Source organism: Hemitrygon akajei, chromosome 7, assembly GCF_048418815.1.
Source record: "Hemitrygon akajei chromosome 7, sHemAka1.3, whole genome shotgun sequence".
Taxonomy (NCBI): Eukaryota; Metazoa; Chordata; class Chondrichthyes; order Myliobatiformes; family Dasyatidae; genus Hemitrygon; species Hemitrygon akajei.
Genome location: NC_133130.1, coordinates 143,608,116 through 143,627,032, shown reverse-complemented (window position 1 = coordinate 143,627,032; position 18,917 = coordinate 143,608,116). Strand labels below are relative to the sequence as shown.

The window sequence follows — 18,917 nt, the reverse complement described above, 5'->3', positions numbered from 1 at the left end:
TCATTGTTCATTCAGAAATCGGATGGAAGAGGGGAAGAAGCTCTTCCTGAAATGTTGAGTGGGTGTCTTCTGGCTCCTGCACCACCTCCTTGATGGTAATAAAAGAGGGGTGTCCTAGGTAATGGAGATCTTTAAGGATGGATACAGCCTTTTTGAGACATCACCTTTGAAAGGTGCCGACAATGCTGGCAAAGCTTGTGTCCATGACGGAAATGACCGAGTTTACAACTTTCTGTAGCTTTTTCCAATCTTGTGCAGTAGCCCCTCCATACCAGATGGTGATGCAGCCAGTTAGAATGCTCTCCACTTTACATCCTTAGAAATTTGTGAGTTTATGATGTCTCCTCAAACTTCTAATGAAGTAAAGTCACTGTCATGCCTTTTTTGTAATTGCATCGATATGCTGGGCCCAAGATAGATCTTTAGAGATGTTGATCCCCAGGAACTTGGAACTGCTGACCTTTTCCACTGATGATCCCTCAATAAGACTGGTGTGTGTTCCCTTGACTTCAACTCCCTGAAGTCCACAATATATTCCTTGGTCTTACTGACATTGTTGCAACACCACTTAACCAGCTGATCTACCTCGCTCCTGTATGCCTCCTCATCACTATCTAAAATTCTGCCAACAATAGCAGCAGCTTGACATAGATATTGCTATTGTCCAGGCGATCCAAGGCTGAGTGTAGAGCCAGTGTGATTGCATCCTCTGTAGATCTATTGTGGCGATAGGCAAATTGCAGCAGGCCCAAGTCCTTGCTTAGGCAGGAGTGGATTCTAGCCATGACCAAACTCTCAAAGCACTTCATCATAGTAGAAGTAAGTGCCACTGGGTGATAGTCATTGAGGAAGCTCACCCTGTTCTTGGGCACTGGTATGATTGTCACCCTTTTGAAGCAGATGGGAACCTCTGACTGCAGCAATGAGAGATTGAAAATGTCCTTGAACACTCCCACCAGTTTGTTGGCACAGATTTTCAGTGCCCTACCAGATACAACATCAGTGCCTGACATCTAGCAAGGGTTCACCCTCTTGAAAGATGTTCTGGCAGAGACCACAGAGTTACCAGATGTTACAGGGATTTGTACAAGTGTAGCTTTGTTCTCCATTTTGAAGTATGCATAAAAGCCATTGAGCTAATCTGAGAGTAAAGCATCACAGCCACACATGATGTTAGGTTTTGCTTTGTAGGAAGTAATGGCCTGCAAACTGCCAGAGCTGGTGTGCATCTAATTCAGTCTCTAACCTCAATTGGAATTTATTTTTAGCTCTTAAAATAGCCATCTGTAGATTGTACCTGGATTTCTTGTATAGTTCTGGATCACCCATCTTTATTGCCACAGATATAGCCCTCAGCAGACTGTAGATCTCCTAGTTCACCCACAGCTTTTGGTTTGGATATGTCCCATATATTCTTGAAGGCATGCACTCATCCACACAGGTCTTGATGAAGTCAGTGACACAGTGACAACTTTGCACGTTTATTCCATTTAAAGTTGAATCCCTGAGTATTGTCCAGTCCACCAACTCAAAACGGTCCTGTAAGCGCTCCTTTGCTCTCTTGACTATATCTTCTTGGTCTTCACCTCTGGTGCTCTGATTTTTAGTATCTGCCTATATGCTGGGAGTAGAAGTACAGCCAGGTGATTAGACTTTTCAAAGTGTGTGTGTGGTCTGACACAGTAAGAGTTCTCAATGGTGATATAACAGTGGTCAAGTGCGTTGGTTCCTCTGGTTCAACAGATGATATGTTGGTGGTAGTTATTCAGAAACTTCTTCAAGTTGACCTGGTTGAAGTCCCCTGCAATGATAGTGAAGGCATCAAAGTGCACTGTTTCATGCCTGGATATTGGCCTAAAGATTGGTAAATGGAACAATTCACAAGATCCTTATATAACATAGCATATGCATTGCCAATAAAAGGGAAGAGTCAATTCCTAGTAGAAATGAACCACCACAAACTGTGAAGTGCAGATTGAGATAAGCTCAGACCACTCAGCATAACAGAGAGCAGAGTTGATTAATACTATACATTCTTACTAAGAATACTATTCTTAGCAACAAGAATCAATAACTTGCAGTCTTGTGAAAAGGTGGCAAGTTAAACTCCAAGAGAAATCAAAACTAAGGTTAAATATATAAATTATCAGATCTTGCTTATTCCTCCTCATGCTCCCTCAGAGTTCAAGAGGCTAATATTTGCTTGCCCTACTATCTCCCTTTAAATTATAATCTTGTGAAAAATATCAAAGCAAACCAAACCCCCAATCAGGTCCAACATACAAATCTCATGAGTTCATCATTAATAAAGATCAAGGTGATTAAAAAATCTTCCTTGATTTCTTCCTGTCTTTGCCTTGGCCTCTTCCTCTAATGTTCCCTGTAAATTAGCCAGCAACAAACAGGAGCAGCAGATGGTAGGAAACCTTCCTAGATAGTGAGCTGAGAGGCATAGAAAACAAACATGGGGATCTGTAGCTGAAGTGTCCTGAATATATAAAGATAAAGTAGACACTGCATCAAGTGTTGGCAATATTTCCGAGTGAGTGCTGCAAGTGGGATGATTGAACAGCACTCTGGTTCACTGTGGATTATCACCCAGTCTCACAGACATTTGCTCTGGATGCTCCTCTGACACAAGCTGTGAGATCTGCCTTTGTTTTCTCCATCCATCCATCCTTGCAACATCTAAATGTTTCTCACAATCTGTATTGTGGCCTTTGCAGATAGACATTGCCTATAATAACACTGGAGCAATTACAGGTGATGGTGACAGTAAAAAATCAATATTTATTGATTTTTGTTCATCGTGTGGTAGAAGGCATTCAGTTTGGGGCTTAAAACAAGAAGCTAGAACTACTCAGCAGGTCAAACAAATGATTCCACAAGCACTGCTTGACTTGCTGAGCGTTTCCAACATTTTTATTTTGGATTTCCAGTATCTGCCATTTTTATTTTGATTCTGTAGGCCATGGAAGGGATTAGCTATGGTAATGTGACAGATTGGATTCTACTTAAGAACTCTTGACCTCACACCCTATCTCCTTACAATCTTGCACTTTATCATTCACCTACACTACACTTTCTCTGTAGCTGTTACACTTTATTCTGCAATGATATTGGTTTACCTTGTTCTATCTCAATGCACTGTGTAATGATCAGATTGGTATGAACAGCATACAAGACAAGCTTTTCACTATCTAGGTACATGACAAAAATAAGCCAATACCAAGATTGGCTGAAGTGCAGTACTGAGGTAGTTAACACCCTGAAACAGGACCCGTAGGGTCACCTGATCAATGAGGTAGAAGCCGAGAGTGAGATTTCCCATACACTGGAGGGATGTGGAAAGAAAATTCATGATCTCACAAGATAGATCAGGGTGATTGGCACACTGCAGATCCCATCTGCAGAGTGGGGTCCCCTCATCAGAAAAAGATTTTTTTGCAGAGTTCCAAATGTGGTGCCACTCATCAGGAAGTAGAGAGATGTTATCAATAGGCCATTTAGGTATCTGGAGTCGGGGTTCATTCATCCATCAGCTGTAACCTGTGCAACTGGATCTGCAGAGCAGGTTGGGGAATCAGCGCAGCATTTGGGCTTCCCTGCCTTATTGGTAAGTGGAAAGCTAAAAACAAAAACTGCAAATGCAATTGAGGTGCAACAGAAAATGTTCAAGATAGTCAGCAGGTCAAGCAGCGTCTAGAGAGAGAGAAAAACAGAATTAATGTTTCAGGTAGATGATTTTTCTACTTTTGATGTGCTTTGTGTTTCTAAATTGTAAATGATCAGTTGATTTGTAGTGGGGAACTTTGTTTGCAGGTACCTTGTGAGTATTATTTCTTTATGAGGGTGATTCTTGTATGTGGATAATGGTTTTCTTGGCCACTCAGAGGGAGTTGAGACCATGGATGCTGAGCAGGAACACCTCCCAGTCACCACCACCTCACTCCTGCTCAACCACATAGCCTCAGGCTCAAGGTCTCTTTGCTGTTCTCCTTCTGACACCAGCTGCTGGGGACAAACATAATTTCTCACTACAATCCTGATGCTTCAGTGGCTCTCATTATGTCTGCACATGTCTGTTGTGGTAGCAAAGAACCTGGGATGAGGATGAGGAGTCAGGGGCACTGAGGATGACCCCAGCCCTGGATTTATACACTGCAGACCCCACGCACCCTGCGGTGAGGGTACTCAGCATTCACCATAAGGAGATTCTTCAAGGAGTGGGTCCCATGCAAAGGGAGTGGAACCTCTCCTGTGCATAAAAGAGGATACTAAGGAAAACCCAGTGCACACACCAGAGCAGACAACAGGGCCAGTGATCATTGTAAGTCAGCAACACTGGCAAGTCCCAGTGCTGATCTGTCACACTTGCTGTAGGTTGCACCTTGAGCTCCAATTATTACCAGTAATAGAAACAGAATCATAGAAAATAGGTGCAGGAGTAGGCCATTCGGCCCTTCGAACCTGCACCGCCATTCAGTATGATCATGGCTGATCATCCAACTCAGAACCCTGTACCTGATTTCTCTCCATACTCCCGATCCCTTTAGCCACAAGGGCCATATCTAACTTCCTCTTAAATATAGCCAATGAACTGGCCTCAACCGTTTCCTGTGGCAGAGAATTCCACAGATTCACCACTCTCTGTGTGAAGAAGTTTCTCCTCATCTCAGTCCTAAAAGGCTTCCCCTTTATCCTTAAACTGTGACCCCTCGTTCTGGACTTCCCCAACATTGGAAACAATCTTCCTGCATCTAGCCTGTCCAATCCCTTTAGAATTTTATACATTTCAATAAGATTCCCCCCTTTAATCTTCTAAATTCCAGTGAGTAACACTGGAATATGGCCACATCAATGAAGACTCTGTCTGGAAGCAAGTTGTTCTAATTTCATTGAAGTCATTATGATTTTCATGTACTTCTATAACTTGATTATCTACTACTACATTAAAGCTCACCCATTTACATTGATTGACAATTCAGTCCCAGGATGATGATGCACTGAGAGTCAGAGTGAAATTCATATGACGTGCCTTCTTGTGTAAAGCACTGATTCTGTGCGTAGCATTGACCTTAGGACATTTGGAAAGACTTAGGGTCATGGTCTCGGTACTGTTGGACATCAATCCCTACACAACCTCTGTTCCTCAGTCACATTTTTGTTTCTTCCTCTGAATGCAAGTCATTTTTTCTCTTTGACATTTAGCAGCAAATGGGCACAGTATTGGGCTGAAATATGCTTACCTTTCACTGGTACCTGGGGAGATTTGCCGGTGATGTCCTCTTCACTGCTTGGAAACGTCCCGGTCTTCTGCACTTTCTGATGCAGTACAGAACTTAGGAGCGTGCTGAGGATCAGATGTTGTGATATCTGGTCTCCCTTATGTCTCTGGGCACCATGCTGGGTGGAGGTGCTGTAGTGAGCAGAGGGCCAGGATACTCTTTATGTCTGTCTCCTGAGCTTTATGCCAGCCAAGGCTGACAGTGGGGTGCATTCCCATTCACTTCATCAGGGTCACTGGCCTGGATGAGCATGCTAAGTGAAGGAAGTTTCTCTTGCATGTTAATTGTCTATCAATAGTTTACTTAATTAATTTCAATTAAGTGTACATTTTATCACCATATTAAGTATTTTTTAATTATTTAAATTTATTTCAACTATTTTTGTGTTCATTTTGATCAGAGCTGTATTGAACTGTTGAGAGGACTTTGACAACACAAGCTGAATGGCCCTCTCTCATTCTGTACAAAAAATATCCTCCTCTAACAGTGGCCATTTCTCAGAATCTGACCTTTACCCCTTGGCCTGTCAAGATTTGTTTTGTTCATAATGTAAGAGTTGTGAAGATGACACTACAAAACATTTAACAATAATGATTCCTTTCACACGTCATGTATGGGGTGACTGGCAGCTTCCACTCCAGCTGCTGACTTCCTGTAACCCACATGTGTCCATGTAAGTCTCAAGCTGAAGAAGCCAGACTCTTCAGAGCTGTGAACAAGGCAAACTTTATGTAATGTTCACATTTATACAATATGTGGGGATTGGAAATTCTTTTTTTTCTCTCATTAAAGCTCATAAAGCCATTTAAAACATGATCTTATCAATAATATTATTGCAAAGGTAGAATTTATTACAGTTTATCATTTGAAGATTACTATGTCCTTATCATGACAATACACACATTTCAACAAGACTGTAAAATATCGTCCTCTCTGGCATAGTATTTTACCTATACCTGTTCGTCCCATAAAATGATAACAATAAGCCTCCTTATCGCATATTGTCATGGCTTGACACCTTTCACTACCGCCATTCTTCACAAACCCATCCCACATCCCCTTCCATTGACAAGTTTATACTGCCAGAGTGGAATGAAACTAAAGATAATTCACAGAGCTACAGAAATTGCATGCTCTCTCAGAAAGGATTAGCTGCACCCTTTCATTGATAGCTGCCACATAAACTTGCCTCCAATTATAACACATAGGTTTTATTACTGAGAGAGGGATGAACATGGAGAAAGACAAAGAATGAGAGAATATGGGGAATGCAGACTTGTAATTTTATTTACATTTATGTTGAAAAATGCCACATTCATTCAAACTGTACCAGGTTAAAATGTAAACTGGCTTACTTCCATTGTAGCTTTAATACCTTCTAAAGCCCCAACTAGTATTTTTGGCCATTTTCTACCATATAATCTTTCTTGCTCACTGGGCATAGATGATTCAATACAAAAAACGGGTCACATACACAGCCAGTTCACTTCGATGAGTATTCTCCACAACTACTTTACCCTCACATAACCTATTCTTCAATGCATGCTTCGGTCAGCTAGTGCGATAGATGGACTCTGGAGCTCACAATTCATTTCGTTCTGATCTTGCACGTTATTGTCTATCTGTATTGCACATTCTCTGTAGCTGTTATACATTACTCTGCATTCTCTTACTGTTTTACCTCAATGCACTACGTAGTGATTTGATCTGTGTGAACTTTTCATTGTATCTGTGTATATGTAATAACAATAAACCAATTCCAATTCAATCACAAGGTGAAATATCTTCCTATAAAGCAGCCTTGCAGTTGTAAAACTTACATTATTATTGACAGATTAGAATTTCTCAACTACTTGTATGCTTTAGTAATTTGTAAACAGAATGAGCTTCCATATTAATTATTGACTCTCACCTCTGACTGTCCCCCACATTCCTAGGCCTCTCTTTTGGCTGACTGCTTGACTTATATTCTCTTCCCTACAGGCTGAAGTTTCCTCAATGAAATACTTAGAAAGCTGACACCACTGTTTTGTCTCCAACCACCTGAATGAAACTATGAACAGGCTGTTTGCTGTATGTTAAACTATGGGTGTTTGCCATATTTTAGTCTACAGAGCACATGCCTACAGCATTTCCAGGGCCTCTTATTTCCACCACTATAACATCAGCACACACAGTTCCTGCCACCGTTGATCACTGCTGGAACTCTTTTCTTGCCTTTGTTTCAGTCTATCATAGTTGCCCTCCTCTCCACAAACTATTCATCCAGATCTCTCCTGTGCTTGTCCTTACTCCCACTTTCTATTTCACTCTTGTGTGTGGTGCCCTGTAGTGACTGCCAGTTAAGCAAGTTCAGTATCAAAGCATGACGGTAGCCTCTCTGTTCTCTCCTCTTGCCCTCAACTTTATCCTTACTCCTTTTCTTCTGCCCTCTTTATTATCCTTAAAATTAATCGATAGCTGACTAAGCCTTTAAAATTCACCCCCTTAATGTTTCTGCCTGTCTTTTTTTCAGATGCAGCTTGCAATCTACTCCTTTGATCCGAGGATCTGCCCTGATATCTCCCAGTGTTGTGAAAATTTTCTTGGTAACACTTCCAAAATGCTCTGGAATGTTTTTCTCCATGTATACAATGCATAGTTGTTATTTATTTAGTAACTTATTAAAATTATTATTCTTATCAGCACTTAGGAGTCATTCTGAAATATTCTCACAATATTCATGATATGTTACACTATTTCTAATGAGATACAATGACTTTAGAGACACTAAAAACTTCACCCAAGTGGATGGAAGCTATTTCATCTGACTGTTATACCTCACTGCCGGGTACTCCACAGTCAAAACTAAAGAAAGGACAAATTAAAAGTTAGATCCATTAGTTATCACAAACTCTTGCCAGCACTCTAAGTTTCCCGTGGGAAGGTTTTGCATAGGATTTCTCTGATCCATAAAATTATGGGCACCACAGTGGTCAGCGCAAAGCTATGGAGTTTGGAGTTCAATTCCAGCACCATCTATAAGGAGTTTGTACCTTCTGCCTGTGAACCATGTGAATTTCCTCCGGGTGTTCTAGTTTCTTCCCACAGTCCAAAGACATTCTGGTTGGTAGGTTAATTGACCATTGTAAATTGTCCTGTGATTAGGCTAGGGTTAAATAGGTGGGTTGATGGGCAGTACAGCTCGTTGAGCTGGAAGGGCCTGTTCTGCATGGTATCTCTAAGCATAAATAAATAAAAAAAATAATGCAGATCATATTTATAGAGTTTATAGTGGCCTTACAGAGTTGCTGTAGTGCAACTTGTAGACAGTACACAGTGCCCCTAGGAATTGATGGATGGGGTATCCATCAAGTGGTTGCTTTGTCCTGGATGGTTTGGAGTTTCTTCATTGCTGTTGGAGAATCTCAGGATAACTACAGTGTACTACCGACTTTGCGTCTGATCCACAACAGAAGGCACTTGTCGAGTATACTCTACCACTTTATCGCCATAGTATTTATGAGCCTTGCCTCATTGAGACCAACGTTCTGGCCAGTGCTGGCCCCAAGGTTGTGATAGTGGAGGCAATCATCTACTGCAAAGCCACTGAATACTAAGGGGAAGCGCTCGAGCTCTCTCTTTCAAGATGGTCAATGCCTAGTGGTGCAGAGGTTACCTGAAGCCTCGCTGCCAATGGTTGAAGTATGAGCAGGACTGCACTACCACCTGAAGAGCTGCAAATGGAAGAACACAGTATGCAATTTTTGGCAAACAGTCCCACTTTTGACTTAGTGATAAAGGAAGACAGTGAAGGATTGTAGCAACTGGAGATGGTGGGGCTAGAAAACTGCCTGAGGAACTCCTGCAGTGATATCTTGAGCCTCAATTGATTGACCCTCAACACCACAACTGTCTACCTTTATGCGAGGCACATAACTGTTTTCCTCTTGCTATCCAGTTTTGCTGGGGCTCCTTGACATCATATTCTCACCTCACCACTGGAATTCAAAGCTGTGATGACACCCCGAGTTGGTGATCAACCCAAAATGTAGAATGTCCATTTCCCTGCAGAGATCCTGTCTGACCTGCTTTTTATGTGTTGCTCCGGGTTCCAGCAACTGTAGTCTCATTGGGATTAGCAGAGATAAGCATGGTGGTCAGTACAAACACAGTGCACTGAAGGGCCTATTCCTGTGTTGTCCAGCTTCATGATTCTATTACTGGGCTATACAAGTGTAACACACTGTAAGGTTTCTCTGCTAATGTAGTGGCCTCTCTGTAGCAGCAATGTTTGGGTTATGACTAGCCTTTCATGACTTATTCTGACCTACTAGTGTTTGTAAAAGAGCCAAAACTTCACTTTCAGCATTTACAGAAGAGCACTTTCACTGATAGTGTGAGAACATATCATATTCCCTATGAATGTGCAGTAAATGGCCAGTACTTAGCCTAATAGAGATAGCCAGCTCTTAAAGGGCTATGGCACAATCCTAGCAATACACTTCCAGTTATTGCAGAGTGATACTACTTGATGATTAGATGGTGCAGTGTTGGGAGGGAGTGAAGGGCGCTCTCAGAGAGGTCAAGAGGAGCCTGAATAGCTTGGTGAAAAGCAGTGCTCATAGAGGATATGACCAATGTGCAAGGAGATATGGAGACCTCCAAAGTTACACCAGGTGCTCCTCGAGAAAGTCCCTGTAAGGATAGGAGTACTGTCCCTGAATGCCTGCCCTCAAGGGAAGCTTGCAATACTCTGTGCCCATTCTGACTTCTCCTGTGGTCTGAAGCCCATGTAGATAAAGTCTCCTCTCCCTGATTATGGAGTTTGGGGGAAGTAGAAAGGTGTGAGATGTGGCAAAGATCAACAGCGGCAGCTTGGAATGATCCAGAGGCCAGGAGAGCTGTCCTGATGCATGGTCACATCTTAGTGAGGACAAAGAATGAATCATGAGTATTTGAGAAGCCCTTTAAATAGTTTCCAGAGAAACGGGGTGGATAAATATAAGTGGTTCCCTATCAGGCCAAATCTCGCAGCAGACTAATTCTGCCCATGATACTTCTGTTGACACAGAAAGTAAAGTCTTAGGTAACACAGAATTGCTACTGAGAAATGAGTTTCCCGCCAGGTCTTGGGACCGAGAAATGAGCTAAAATAAATCTCCAAGTTAATCAGATTTTCAGTGGGGCAGTGCTGTTTCTTTGGAGTTTTCTGAATGATTTTTTTTTTAAAAACACAATGCCTTTTTTTTATATTTTAAGGAAGCACTTGTTGAAGCCACAGCAGAATTATTTTGCTGGAATGTCCCCATCAGTGTATCTCTGAACTTTCTACAGGCCAGCAAGCGTTCACTGGTTTGTGAATGTTTAAGGCTACTGACCAAAGGTGACAGGATGGATTCCAACATTATATAAAAGCCTCTCACCAAATAAACATGTTTCTTAGTTTTGGGGGTAAGGGGTGTTACATAAAGATAGCATTTTGTGATATATTAGAAACTGCAAATATTAGAAAACTGCAAATATTAGAATATTAGAATATTAGAAATATTCTAATTAGAATATTAGAATATTAGAAAACTGCAAATATATTAGAAACTGGAAATATGGAATTAAAACTGAAAATGCTGGAGAATACTTAAAGATCAGCCAGCATCTGTGCAAAGGGAAACAGAGTCAACATTTCTGTGCCAGGATTCTTTGTCAGACTCAAAACATTAATTCTGTTTCTCTTTCTATAGATACTGTAAATAAAAACATAATGCAGGAAGTATGTAAGTAAATATCTATTTGCATTTTGCAGTTCAAGCTAAATATGGCAGGTTCCACCACCTGCTCCTCACTGCAACTTCCAACTCGTAGCCCAAGTGCCCTGCCATCAGAACTCTTACTCCTATCATACATTACAAACTATTCTCAGCTCTACTTTTGCAAACATCTACCTCTCCCCTTTGACCCAAGGTGCCAAACAGCTCCAAGTCCAGCAGATATATACACCCACACAAATGCACTGGGCAGAAACATTACAAGCAAACCCTCTGAAATGGGTAGAACACTTAAAGGTGGCCCTGGTGCATTTGGAAAACCCACAGGGACATGTGGACTCAGCAAAACATTTAATTGCAGCTGAATGATCTGTGCAGAATGGTTACGGTGGTCACTGAACACAGCATTTAAATTTAGCACATCACATCTACAAATTGTACGTGCCTCTACCAGTTCTTCCAGCAGCATAGCATGTTCCATCTACCCATCACTCTCTGTGTGAAAAACACCCTTCAGAATCCCTTTAAATCTCTCCTCTCTCTTCTTAAGCCTCTTGATTTGACTCCTCAAAAAATGGAGAAAACACAGTGGTCACCCACCTTATCGTTGCCCCTCATGATTTTACAAACCTTGATAAGATCACCCTCAGCCTCCTTCACTTCAAGGAAAACAGTCCCTACCTATTCAGTTTCTCCTTATAACAGTCCTAGCAACACCTTTGTAAATCTTTTCAGCACCCTCTACAGCCTAATCTCATTCTTTTTTGCAATCATCAGAATTCATTAGGATGAACACATAACCAAGGAAACTATAACAAGATGGTACATTTACAGAATACTTTAGAAAGAACAGTACAAAACATGTCTTTGAAGGATCTTAGTCATCCAGATCATTGTATGTCAAGCAGTAGTAAATAAAGGCAACTGGACTTGCTGTGTTGTCTAGAAGACATTTCACCACTCATCCAAAAGGCTTCTTCAGTTCTGATCCACAGTGGGTTGTTTTCTAGTTTATAAACTCTGAGTTGTTTAAAGGTATAGCAATCACATGAGGGTCGTTAAGAGTCATAGAGGTAATGAGAGGGTCATTAGCCTTATGAATGGAGGTGTGAACTGTTGTGGAGATGCCAGGGTAGGGATTTTAGGACTGCACTGGAACACCCAACCATGAACATCCCCTCTGTTCATGGTTGGGTGTTCCAGTTTTACAAAGATGGCTTCTTTAACCCCTCTTTCAAACCACCTGGCCTCCCAGTCCAAAATATACTCATTATTAGCATCATAGGCGTGTCCCTTATCCATCAGGTGTAGACATACAGCCAAGTCATGTTGGACAGGGAGGACAGGTAGTTTGAAAGAGGAGTTATGAAGCCATCTTTATAAAACTGGAAAACCCATCGCAGAACAGAGGGGATGGGGTACAACACCACCTGTCAGCTACTTACAATGCAGTCCTAACATTTCTATCCCAGAGTCTCCACAACAGTTCACACCTCCATTCATGCAAGGATAAGACTAAATACCCTTTTATTATCCTCATGTGATCGCTACACCTTTAAACAACTCGCACAGAGTTTTTATAAGCCAGAAAACTACCCACCATGGATCAGAACTGAAGACGCCTCTTGAATGAGTGGTGAAATGTCTTATACACACAACACAGCACAGTTGCACACACAGTTGCCTTAATTTACTACTGTCTGTACAAAACAGTATGCATTGGGCAAAGCATTTAAATAATCTGCAGCAAGAACACATTTAACAAACTGTAAACCATTGTTGAATGAACACTTGAAAAAGTGACCAACATTTCTAATCCAGCATGTCACAGGTAACCATGGGACATTTATATGGGTTCTTAGCTGAAGGATGAGCAGAAGGAGTCTTTCATACAGAGACACAAACAAGACTAACCCAAAGGCACAATTTACCTATCCGCTTTCTCCACAGGGTTTCTGTGATGGGCTGTACAGAAATTTTCCATGTCAAAATAGAAGCATGTCCTGGAGCAGGAACCTTTCAAGATGTTGATAATTTCTGAGTTCCTCCCCCTCAAAATAACATTGTGTGAAAACTTATGACAAGAACTAGACAAACCAAATATGGGATAATTCAGACACAAATGGTACCACCAAGAGGGAGACAGTTGTGCCAATTAATTGACATGGTGTGGTTTGTGTATTATGAAAAAGGGTATTTTAGTTAGAAACCAGTATATGTGAATTGAAATGACACACTGAAATTCATTAGAGTGTATAGACCATTTAAGTATACTTTAAATATTTTTTATCAAATAATTATCCTACAATTCCTTGTAATATTTTATTTTATATTATTTGTGGTGTATTGTATTATATTAGCTGTAGTGTACATTTCATTTTAATGAACTTTAAAAGAGCCAAAGTTCTGGTTTGCACGACTTCATGATCTTTGGTGATTTTACCAAAACCAGACACATTCGGGCCAAACTCAGTGAGTAGACATAATGGAGAACACAATGCACTGGACAGAATAATCACAGTAAGCACAGGGCACTGGGCAGAATATAGTAAAGCTGCTCATCTGGCAAATCCTAGATCTTATGATGCTGTATAAACAGATTTTTCAGTCTGTTAGATGCTAATTATATTAGTATTCCAACACACTTTTACTTAATTGTTTTTAAGATGTTGCACATTTGAATGTCAAGTTTAAAGGAGTGTGGAAAACTGGTAAGTTTCCAGAGAACTAGAAAAGTGAGGAAGTGTAGAGAGGTAATGTTTGTGATTAGAGTGCAGACCTGAGATGTCAAGGTAATAATCACTTTAAAAATTGCCAGTTAGATATAAATGGTTTTAAAAATTAAACAAACTGAAAGGTACAATCACAACGGTGGAGAGAAACAAAAAAATCGTGATTACCTGAAATCATTAAAGTTAACATTAGACCTCTAAGGCTGCAGTGTGCCCAGACAAAAGATGAACTTTGGGAAATAACAGACAAATGTGGGAGGTTGCATGTCACATGTCCACAGGATATTTCTGAATTCCTTATATGCTGCCTGTCGTTTTCCACAAATGTTTACTTTCAGTTTCAATTTGTTTTTTTAAATTTTCCTGTCAGGTTTTAAATTATTATTTTAATATCTTTGGTGTCCACCCTCTCTTCTCTCCCCACTCTTTCATGAAAACCCTTGAAAACCAAAATATGTTTATTTCCCCACTATTCCCATTTCCTTGAAGGCTTTTTGGCCTAAAACATGTGAACATCTGTATAGTCACTCAGTCTGAGATCCTTTGATTCCTTAAACCACCAAATAAAACAGATTAAATGCTCTGTACAAGTGGATTAGGGGTTTGTGTACAAACCAAAGACTTGCTCACAATCTAATCAGTTATTCCTTCACTTGCCACCCCAAAAGGGGTATTTACCATCGACACTCCTCTCTTCTCCTGTTCTTTGTTCTACCTCCCCTCCAGCTATTGCTCCACAGCTGCTGGTAAGGGCTGGTGGGGGGGGGGGGGAAGAGGGGTGGTGGGTGGAAATACATTGGGGACTCCCTCCAAAGCTTAAAGCAGGGGACCCCTCTTGTGCCCTTAGCCAGGGCATGTTTGCTCCTTGCTCTCCCTGTCTGATAGCTTCCCTTGTATACACAGGTTTTGACTACATATAGATCATGGCTGCTTTGGTGGGGGGGGGATGGTTCTTGAGCACAGACCATCGTGGACATCTGCGAATGGTGCAGACCAGGTGGATGTAACTGAGACTGTGATGCCTCATGGTTCTCGGACATTCTGACATACTGATGTGGCTCAAGCTTTGGAAGATGCAGAGGTGAAGAAATCCAGTCTCCTTCACTGCCGCTGACAACGCAGGCCTGGCCATGCTCCCTGGCCGCCGTTGTGCCTGCAGCATCTGCATGTCTTGGTTAATGCCTCCTTGCATTACTGGACACATGCTCCTTACTGCAGTGGATGTGGAGATCTATTCCCTGAATGTTCTTGGCGACTAGCATTCCACTCTTCCTCTAATGGGTGGTCTTGTTCTGCAATCCCTCTACTTACCTTCCCTGCCTTGCCTTTAGACCTAGAGGAGTATCTTCAGCTCAGTTCAAGTTGCCTCAGGTTTTGGCTAAAGTTCAGAGGTCAGACTTCAAAGCACACACTCCCTGGAGACTTCCGAAAATCCGATACTCTCCGCACACCAATCAGCAACTCTTGCTTCCGAGAACTCACCATCACACCCACAGTTAAGTGTCAGTCCTTCGAGTCCTGCTGGAAGTGCATCCTTCGAGCAGCCGAACGCTGGCTTCTCGTGTCACATAGTCGAGAGCTAGACCAGCAGCACTGTATGTGGTCTGCCTTCTCTGCATGCTCACAGCATGCACAAGGATTGCTCGGAGTACTATAGATGGCCTGAAGGTGCACATGCATCGCACATAAACTAGCAGCCATAAGGTGCTCTTAGTGCAGGGGCAGCGGTCATGCACTGAAGCCAGTGAGGGCCAAGATGCAGAACATGTAGAAAAAGGCCACGATCGGGGAGCAGAACATGTTCAGGGAGCAACATGCAGGGGGCACAAGATAAACCAAACCGTGCGGAGGCAACCGCCAGCCAATGAATTTAATGTATTTCAAGGACAGCATCCTGTTTAAAGAGTGCAATGTGTCTAAACAGTCACATAAATTACTTAACCAAGTTATTGCTACATTGTGACTAATAGAACTTATTTTCATTTTTGAACGGTTTGCACATTTCTTCATCCACATTTTTTTTAAAATGGCAAATGTGTCTTCACTGTCACATTTTCTATCTGATGACATCGTCTGCAAGCAGACGAAACAGGCAATCACAGATCCATGACTTACAGTGTACCTGCAGCGGTGGCTGAAGTTGTGAGTGGGTAATTCTCAGGCTGTTTCAATGCAGCCCTCTTGCTTTGTGACGGTTCTTGGAATCATCCCTAGAATTACTGTACCTCAGCGATGTGTTCAAAGGTTCTGCGACCTTCCCCTGAAACATACCTGCAAATTCTTTCTCCACACGTTGACAGCAGCAAAGGCTAACTGCATCTGTTTTCTCCGAGCATCCTTGTGACGCTTGTAGGCGATCTCAATGAATATCAGGAATATTCCTGCCACAATCCCTCCAGCAACCAGCATAAAGACTCCTACAGGACAGGAAATAAGGCATGAGTTCAATGGCTTCTGACTTTAAATTCCTCAAGATGAAGCCCTACTTAAAATCAGAGATGACTTAGCATCTGTGTGTGTGTGTGTCTGCGTCTGTGTGTTTTTGTGTGACCAACAGGTGCCTAGGGCAGTAAGGGCTGACCTGCTTCTGATCTGTAGGCACACAATGCAGAGATATAATGGAACTGTGGGTCACAGAACATAGAACACTACAGCACAATACAGGCCCTTTGGCCCACGATGTTGTGCTGACCTTTTAACCTACAATAAGATCAATCTAGCTCTTCCCTGCCACATAGCTCTCTATTTTTCTATCATCCATGTGCCTATATAAGGTCTATATAATGTTCCTAATATGCCTGCCTCCACCACCACACCTTGCTGGGCGTTCCATGCACCCACTACTCTCTGTGTGAAGAATTTACCTCTGACATCCCCCCCCCCGCATACTTACCTTCAATCTCCTTATACCCCTTATATTAGCCATTTCCACCCTGGGGTAAAGTCCTTGGCTAACCACTCAATCCATGCCTCTTATCATCTTGTACACCTCTATCAAGTCACCTCTCCTTCACTCCACAGAAAAAGCCCAAGCTCGCTCAACCTATCTTTATAAGATTGCTGTCTGACCCAGGCAGCATCCTGGTACATCTCCTCTGCCCCATCTCTAAAGGTTTCACATCCTCACTATAATGAGGTGACCGGAGCTGAACACAATATTCCAAAAGTGGTCTAAACCAGGGTTTTACAGAGCTGCAACATTACCTCACGTCTCTTGAACTCAACTTAACTTGATTAATGAAGCCCAACACACTATATGGTTTCTTAACAACCCTATCAACTTGTTCAGCAATTTGGAGGGATCCATGGATGTGAACACCAAGATCCCTCTGTCCCTCGACACTGCCAAGAATTCTGCCATTAACCATATATTCTGCCTTCAACCTTCCAATATGAATCACTTTTCACAATTTTCTGGGTTGAACTCTATTTGCCATTTCTCAGCCCAACTCTACATCCTATCAATGGCCTGCAGTAACCTAAAATGACCCTCCACACTATCCACAACTCCACCAACCTTCGGGTCATCTGCAATCATACTAACCCACCTTTACACTTCCTTATCCAAGTCATTTCTAAAAATCACAAAGAGCAGGAATCCTAGAACAGATCCCTGTGGAACACCATTCATCACTGACCTCCAGGCAGAATACTGTCCATCAACAACCACCCTCTATCTTCCATGAGCAAGCCAATTCTGTATCCACACAGCCAAGTTTCCCTGGATCCCATGTCTCATGTCACACAGCTTCTTAACAACCCTATCAACATGCCAGAACTTTGAGGGACCTGAACACCAAGATCCCTCTGTTCCTCCACATTGCAAAGAATCCTGCCATCGACCTGTATTCTGCCTTCAAATTCGACCTTCCAAAGTGAATCGCATCATACTTTTCTGAGTTTTCCTGTTCCACCTCATCTCATCACTGGTTCAATCTTTCCCCACCATGAAGCTTGGCCACAGGAAGTATCACGGAACTGACACCATCTGTCAAAACTGCTTCGAAACCAACTCTTTGCTGAAGCTTCAGCCATTTGACATGTTACCCACTTCAGGGATTCAATTTTGTTCTGTCAAACTTATTACCATCAGGATGTCACAGAACTAATCGTTCAGTGAGTGTGGTTACAAGTTACCATCTCACTAAGAACGTAAGTGTGGTTGAACTCATTTATATCATGCTGTGTCCAATCTCACAAACTCACAGGCCTATGACCCTGGATACAGCTGTGATCTGCTGACCTGTGACCCTAGATCCAGCTGTGAACTGATGACCTGTGGCATCGGATCCAGTTTGATCTTCAGAACTGTGGCACTGGTTCAAGCTGTGAAATGGTGGTTCTGCTCCTGTGCTTTTCACTAATTCATTGTCTGGGTTTAGGTTACCAGTACTATCTGCCCTGTCCATACCTCTCACATTAACCCAGACCACTGTGACCTTCGCTGCACAATGATTCCGTTCTACCTTTGGTCCCTTTCACTGGTGATCAGATTCTCCACATCACTGCTTCCAGTTTATCATCTATTTTCTTAAATCATGGTGCAACTCCACAGGAGTCGACAGGACCCTTGGCCATATTCATTCCATCTCTTATTTCCTGCTCTCACCCTACACTCCTCTCAAAGCAAGGATAGTGTTCCCTTTGTCCTCACATTCTCCTCCACTGTGGCTCCAGACTGAGGTTTTTGGACACCACTGTATCTGTCTATTGGCATCTTAGTCCGTATACATAATAGGCTCCATGTGAAAAATTTGCCCCTCTGAACCTCTTAAAAATCTTTCCCCTTAAACCTGTGTCTGTTAGTTTTTGATTCCTTGATCTTGGGAAAAAACCTGCAACTATTCATTGTTTGATGTCTCTGTGATTTTATAGACCTCGGCTTCCTACATAATCAATGCAAACTATCAGCCTATCCAGTCTCTCCTTGTAACTCAAGCCATCCAGTCCGGTCCATGGCGGGCTGGATCTGTGACTATCTCTTTCACTCATACACTATGCAGCATTCTCTGAGGTACATGTGGCGGGGGCAATTACCTGCCATGTTTTCAAAGGTGAGAGTTGCTGGGGCATTGCTGCGAGAGTCACACTCCTGGTACCTGACCCACGTCTTGTCCAGATCCTCCATAAAGCCATTCTCATGGAAACTGAAA

General features: G+C 42.2%; 1 protein-coding gene across 4 annotated transcripts in view; it reads right to left on the bottom strand.

Moving 5' to 3' along the window:
• The window catches only part of grin1a (glutamate receptor, ionotropic, N-methyl D-aspartate 1a), a 101,660-nt gene that overhangs the window by 11,860 nt on the left and 70,883 nt on the right, over window positions 1–18,917 (bottom strand). For all 4 annotated transcript variants that reach the window (XM_073052165.1, XM_073052167.1, XM_073052166.1 and 1 more), the window contains 2 exons: window positions 18,802–18,911; window positions 16,036–16,181 (listed from right to left, as the gene is read on the bottom strand). In XM_073052165.1, the coding sequence (XP_072908266.1) occupies window positions 16,036–16,181; window positions 18,802–18,911 (256 nt within the window). The remainder of the gene's footprint in view (window positions 1–16,035; window positions 16,182–18,801; window positions 18,912–18,917) is intronic.